The sequence below is a fragment of the Diospyros lotus genome, chromosome 2 (genome assembly GCF_014633365.1).
Source record: "Diospyros lotus cultivar Yz01 chromosome 2, ASM1463336v1, whole genome shotgun sequence".
NCBI classification, from domain to species: Eukaryota; Viridiplantae; Streptophyta; class Magnoliopsida; order Ericales; family Ebenaceae; genus Diospyros; species Diospyros lotus.
This window is the reverse complement of record NC_068339.1, coordinates 4044576-4051440: the sequence shown is the minus strand read 5'-3', so window position 1 is coordinate 4051440 and position 6865 is coordinate 4044576. Positions and strand designations below refer to the sequence as shown.

The 6865-nt window shown below is 34.7% G+C and overlaps 1 protein-coding gene across 1 annotated transcript; it reads left to right on the top strand.

Annotated features, from left to right (window-relative positions):
• The first annotated feature begins 275 nt into the window (after positions 1–275).
• LOC127796077 (polynucleotide 5'-hydroxyl-kinase NOL9) lies at positions 276–5996 on the top strand. The gene is made up of 9 exons (XM_052328141.1): positions 276–558; positions 1598–1695; positions 1852–1885; positions 2702–2871; positions 3019–3202; positions 3601–3781; positions 4016–4115; positions 4594–4721; positions 5695–5996. The coding sequence occupies exons 1-9, from the start codon at positions 371–373 to the stop codon at positions 5746–5748; spliced, it is 1137 nt and encodes a 378-aa protein (XP_052184101.1). The 5' UTR covers positions 276–370; the 3' UTR covers positions 5749–5996.
• Positions 5997–6865: the final 869 nt, after the last annotated feature.

The window sequence follows — 6865 nt, the reverse complement described above, 5'->3', positions numbered from 1 at the left end:
AAAACTTTATACTATATAATAATTTCATCATTCTATTATATATTTATTATAAAATGTAGTTATTATTTTATTTTTTATTAAATTGTGTTAATGAAAATTGACATGGGATTTAAAAGAGAAGATAAAATTTAACAAACCCCAAATTTAAAAATTTATTAAGATAAAAATTAAAATATAATTGTTAAACGATTAAAAATGTAATTTATTATTATGCTTGATATTAATTGAACGATGAAATATGAAAACAAAGGACTAGTGAGATTTCCAAGTTACCCCAGGGGCGTTCCGACGAGAAAAGAAAAATAAAGCACAGAGAAGCCTACAAGCATTGGCGGCTTAACCCCCCCCAGAGAGAGAGAGAGGGAGAGAGATGGATTCGGTTGCAGAGAGTGAAAGTCCATCGACGAGCATATTCATACCGGAGGAGTGGTCGGAAGCGGCGGACTCCATAGCCCACGGCTCAGACACTTCGTCCCCGCTTATTGCCTTCATCTGCGGCGCCAAAAACAGCGGCAAGACCACCTTCTCTCGCCACCTCCTCAACGTTCTCCTTCATAGGTTTAACTTGAAATTTATTATGTCAATCTTCCCTGCCAAATTGATTTTTCCTTCTCTGCCTGGATTGGAATGCATGACTGTAATGTTTTCCTGAAATTTCGTAACTGCTGTTTTTTAGCTTACTCTGCATTCACGGTGAATTGGGTTTCTGTAAGTATGATTGTGCTTGGAACAAGGATATTGTGGGGGGAGAAGACAAGGAGCGGAAAAAATATGATAATAAAATGAAAAGGGGTTGACCTAAAATTATTCTCAATTTTGCTGGTTGGGTAGTGGAGGGGTTGGTTTTGTTCTCACCCTCGTGCTTGCTTTGAAAGAAGGATGTTTCCATAAATTGACCTTATGAGACTGTAGTCACAAAATGCGAAACAACCATACCGTTCTGCTAAGGCGCACCTTCTAAATGAATGGGTATTATTGTTGTTGTTGTTGTTGCCTTTTTATTTTTTTTTTTGGGCGACCGGGGGGGTTGGGGTGCTACTGGGCTTGATTAGTCAAAGGAAAAATTTTACAAGATGGTTATAAGATGCTAGATACGTTGTTAATTTTGTTGCTGCCTTTTGGGCTTGATTTATGTATACTAGAAAGTCTAGAATTATGTACACAGCATTTTTCTCTCACTGTTCTTTTCCCCTGAGAAAGCCTAGTCCTGAACATAACATTAATGCAATTACTGTCAAATTGATTCATTCTTGTTTGACATTGAATTTGGAATTTCTTCAGCTACGATACTGAACTTGTTTCATACTTCGTAATACTTTCCAGTTACTCATATTTCCTAAGTTTAATGCAGCCATTAAATTCGAAATAGATCGGAGTCTTTTGACAATATATGTGAGGAATTAGTCAGTTTCTGATTATCTCAGCATGTTTTGGATTAACATGCTCAGTCAAGAATGTGCTTTTCTTTGTGATTTTACTTTTTTTTTTTTACCTTTTATTTTTCATTTTTTTGAAAATATGAATACCTTATACTTTATCTACATGCATACTTGACGCCACTGTTTTTAATACTTGTATAATTTGCATTTGCATGCAGATACAGAAATGTTGCTTACTTGGATACAGATGTGGGGCAGACAGAGTTCACTCCTCCTGGATGCCTATCACTGACTGTAATTGACAAGATGACTCCAGGTAGTATCCAAGCTCTACTTCCGATTAACTTCGGTCAATTCATCCATGTCTGGTTCTTTATTTTTATTTTTAAGTGCAATGCCATTTTTTTTTTTTTTAATCTATGATGGTTTTTATTCTAAACAGCTATTTATGTTCTTTTTGTTTGTTAATTAGATTTGACAATTCCATGCCTGAAAACACCTGAGAGGTATGCCCTTTTAATCTGAGCTCCAGTTGTTTGGATCTGATCATATCTAATAAATTGTGATGCTATAAGGACCCCACTTCCAAAGCGGGGAGCTTTGTGAACTGGGGACGCCCTTTTTTTATCTAACTTTTATGGAATAGAGCTGAGCTGAGCTCGTTTATTAAATGAGCTTCAAAATCTTGTTTGTTTTTGCTCAATTAACTAATAAACTATCATAAATAAGCCAGATTGAGCTTGTTCATGAACTGTTTGCCGAATGTATTGATTCACTTACACTCCTATTCAGAACTATACATGAACTATTGCAAGACTTGGTCCCCTCAATGCTGCTTGCTAGAATTGACTCTTTTTATTTTTATTTTTTATTTTTTTTTATGTCAAGAGTACTAGCAACTAGAGGATAAAGCACACAGAGATTATCCTGGAAGTTGGGCAATTGACAAATTGCAGAAGTTCTAATGGAAGTTTGAGGGGAATTTAAGCTTTTTTAAATTTGTTTTGTAGCATGGTCTTTAGTTCGAAACTTAAGTTTCTCTGGCAGGTGAAAAATTTTGTCAACTGTCTCATGTGTAAGTTTTAGTTTCGCAGAGTAAAATTACTTAGGAGGCTAATAATGGATCTAAAGCTGGACATCTGTTATTTGTTGCCCCATCAAATATGAGTAATGGTCTTTGAACATGTTTTGCCACTTTTTTTCTGAACTCAATTTTTGACAGGCAACCTCATTATTTTGCTAAATATAATGCAATTTTGTTATTGAACAAGTCTTTGGGACAGTAATACGTAAATGTTCTTTTTATCTTCCCACTATTCCAGGTGTTTTTTCTATGGTGATATTTCCTCAAAGAGGGATCCAACAGCTTACTTGACATATATTTTTGCCTTATATGACTACTATCAGAAAGTATATTACACATCTAAGAACAATGAATGCCATGCTAACACTGGGTTGCCGCTTCTTGTTAATACACCTGGCTGGGTTAAAGGTATGCTCATTTACTTATTTATGTACACTTTCCTTCTAAATTATGCTCGTAATTCACCTTGTTTGGTTTTATATTCGCTTGGTGACTATTCCTTCTTTATTGTTTCATTTTGTGCAAATTGTGCTTATGCCATTTCATGTTTTCCAGGTATTGGTTATGATTTACTGGTGGATATGCTGAAATATATATCTCCTACTCATGTAGTTAAGATCTGCATCTCCGCTGAGAGTAAGAACTTGCCACCTGGAGCATTCTGGTCCGATGAGGGACACGATGCAACAGTGACCCTAATTGAGGTCAAATCAGCTCGACAAGATTCTTTAAATAGATCGTATGTTCTTAGCTGTGTCCAGGTTTGATAAAGGAAGTTTTGTATGCATGCTCTCTAAATCAACAAATTTAATTGCAATGCAGCCATTTATGAATGTCAGCTCTGATATATTATGTTGTACTCTAAAGAGAGGTTATTTTATTTGATCTTTTATATTGGGATTCATTGTTCTAAATTCTAATTTATTGTAATTACTAAATTCACTGATTTGTGGCCAAAAGCTGCAGAAAGAAAAAAGGAAAGAACTTTTTTGATCCAAATTTTTCTGTTCAATGTTTGCCTTCTTCATGAATTTCATAATTTAATTAATTAGCAAAAAAATTGATTTGCAATTAACTAGGAAGTTCTCAGGGATGCAGTTCTTCTTTCTTATACCACCTCTCCATTATGTTTCCCAGGATTCTAGTACACAAAGATGCACACCTGTTACGGGATTTACGTATAATGGCTTATTTCAGACAGTGTTTTCCAAGTGACTTGAATATAACTACAACCAAGGAACTTGCTCATGCATTAGCTGCACACCCTCCTTATGAAATTCCCATGTCAAGTATCAAGGTTAAACATCTCCATTGCCAGGTTTGTTAAATGGTCAGCCAAGTGCTTCAAAATCATTTTGGTAATAGAACATGCTTTGATGCTTTTCAAGCCTGTTCCACTTTGAAGCCCACCGGTTCTGCTAACTTTAGGATAAACCGTATATCACCACACCACAAGTCAAGGATGACAATTTACTGGATACAACATTGTCATTTTATTGGCCTTTTGTATTCATACAGAAAAATGACATTTTCTCCTGGTTTTTTCTGCTAGGTACCAAGTGCTGAAATTTTCTACAGCTTGAATGCTACTATTGTTGGCTTGGCAGTTAGTTCTCAAGATTCTGATCATTTGCCTCACTGTGTTGGTCTGGGTAGCGTTACTGTCTTCATCTTTATTTGTAGCTTATTTGTGGCTTAAGTTTATGTATTCCTTTTGTTGCCTCACCCCAATGTTTGGTATGGTCATGATTTTATTTTGATTCTAGCTTGTTGCAATTAGCTGGCTCCACTTGGTGGGATTACGGCTTGACATGTTGTTGTACTAGCTTGTTGCTGTACACAATTTGAGATGATTTATCTTCTGCAAATAAAAATCATTTATGGAACAATTCACCGGACATCCTCAATTTATTCACACTCGTATTTTATATGTACTGGTACTTAATCATGCAACATTTTATGCCATAAACAGAGTTGGTCTAATAGTTGTTTGATGTAACTTTCCTTCTTTTTTAGGAAGTTTTTAACTGCATAAAATATTGGAAGCACTTCTCTACTTTAATAACCATCCTGCCTTGATTTTGTTAATAATATCTTGCCTCGTATTGTTTGATTTGTTTTATGAATCAGGAATGGTGAGGAGCATCAACACTTTTCAACGGTTACTCTATGTAATTACACCTGTTCCTCAGAACATTCTCGAGAAGGTTGATCTTTTATTGCAGGGATTCATCCAAATTCCTACTTCTTTGTTGCAGGTGACATAGAGCATCCTACTATGCATTCTATTCTACAGAATTTCTTATATTCTAGAAACTCCTTGCAGTGCTTGTGTCTCTTTACCATTATGGCACATAGTTTCTGATGCTTTGGTTGCTTTTGACTGAAGGAACTTCAAGTTCTTTAGCTCTTGATTCCATCCCTCTTAATTTATTCCCCCTTTAAACTCTGATCTCTAATATACAACATGACTTGTCAAAGTTTGACATATAACAAAGAAATAGATATATTACCAAATACTTATGATAATAATAATTCTCATAACAATAAAATGATAATTGTTACAATTCTCATCTACAGTCATTGAGTTGTCACAATTATAACTACAAAATTCATACAACAATAATTTTCTAAATAATGATACAATCTTGTATAATTGTATGTTATATAATGGCAATGTGTAATATTAAAATAAAAAAATATATTAATAATATATGCAGTTCGAGTACAAGTCAGGGGCACCATACTGGTCCCCAGACCTGTCCATGTCTGCCCCAAACAGATTGGATTTGTTACATGTTGAATCGGGTAAAAATTGCCATCCTTAAGACTAGCTAGATGAATTCTAACTTGCTAATCATTTTTGTATAAAGTTCTCACAACTCATATCATATCTAAGAATTTCCCACCAAGTTTTTTTTCTTGGTTTTCTTCTATCTCTTTTGCTAAAGACTTGTTCCATCTACTCTTTTTTTTTTTTTTTTTTCCATCCACTCTCTCTCTTCACAAGAGGCTCTGTTAGTTTTCTTTTCATATGACTAAACTATCTTAATTGCATCTCATGCAACTTATTTTTAATAGAAGCCATTCCAGTGCTATCACATAATAATATCATTTCTAATTTTATGTTTTCTTGTATAGTTCGGCATTCATTATAACACCATCATATTCATCATACTCATATTTTATACATAGCTGCTCTTTATAATTCTCTCTCTGAATGTTTTCCAGGTAAATGGATGCATGTCGCCATACGTGTCTAAAAATGTTGTGCCTACGAACTAGAGCTTCCGGGTGTTTTGAGAAGATTCTCTTGCTATGTCCACCTACTATTGGTGAAAGTTTTCTCCGAGCTTGCATTGGATGGATATCGTTTGCCTAGCCATTTATTTTTCTTCTCTGAAAGTTTACTAAGCAAAAGACATGTAATATAAAATATACTTGCAGAAGGCAGAATCACAACCATATTGTAGGGATTGCACTCTGTTTCGGTGATACTGTGAATCAAAACAAGCGTACTTCATCATTGATAAGTTTGCCGTTTGATCTGGCAGCAGCGTCATCAGCTCCCGTCTTGCTCTGAAACCCGTGTACAGTGCGTGCGCGTGGCTTGTGTTTTGCAGTTCCACAGGCATTTTTGTACTGGTTAAAATGCTGAATGCTGACCAGTTAACTGCTGGATGTGGCAAAGAGCCTATCTTCCTATTTGGTGATGCAGATGCATGCATTGTTTGGTTTGGTTTCTATACCGTAGAAAATAGACGTAATGATTGCCTGAATATGCGATTGACACAGTTGAGCTGCCTGAATCCTGATTACAAGTTATATAATTAATTAATTAATTATGTGAATTGCCAATGGCAAGGGCAAGGGCTGTTCATTTTGTTTTTATTTATGTTGATTAGTTTTCGCTTTCAAACCAAATGACGTTGCGATGTCAGTATCTCACTCCATTTCTCTCTTTATAAATTTGTCGTCTTTTTCGATCGAACTACCGAAGAGTTTCTATGAGGGAATCCATTATCAAGTCAGTTGGTGGGTTGCCCATTTCTTGTTCTCCTTTTTCTTCTTACAATTATAATAATGGTGATTATTTAAACTGTTTCAAATCAAAAGAGTATTGATTATAATTTTTGAAATAATTCATGGTGTTACAAAAGATACATCACTATATGAAGAAAAAAATTTATAATAGAAAATTTATTATCAAATTACAAATGTAATATTATTATTTTTAATTAAAAAGTAAAAACAAATACTAAACATGAAAGGGAGACGTTAAAGCTTACTAACAAAATCAAAGAATTTCAGAACTAACATATTAATCATCAACAGGTTTAGGTTAGTGTGGAGCGAGAAGAAAGGAAGAAAGAGAATAATTATAAGTAGGAGACCACATAGT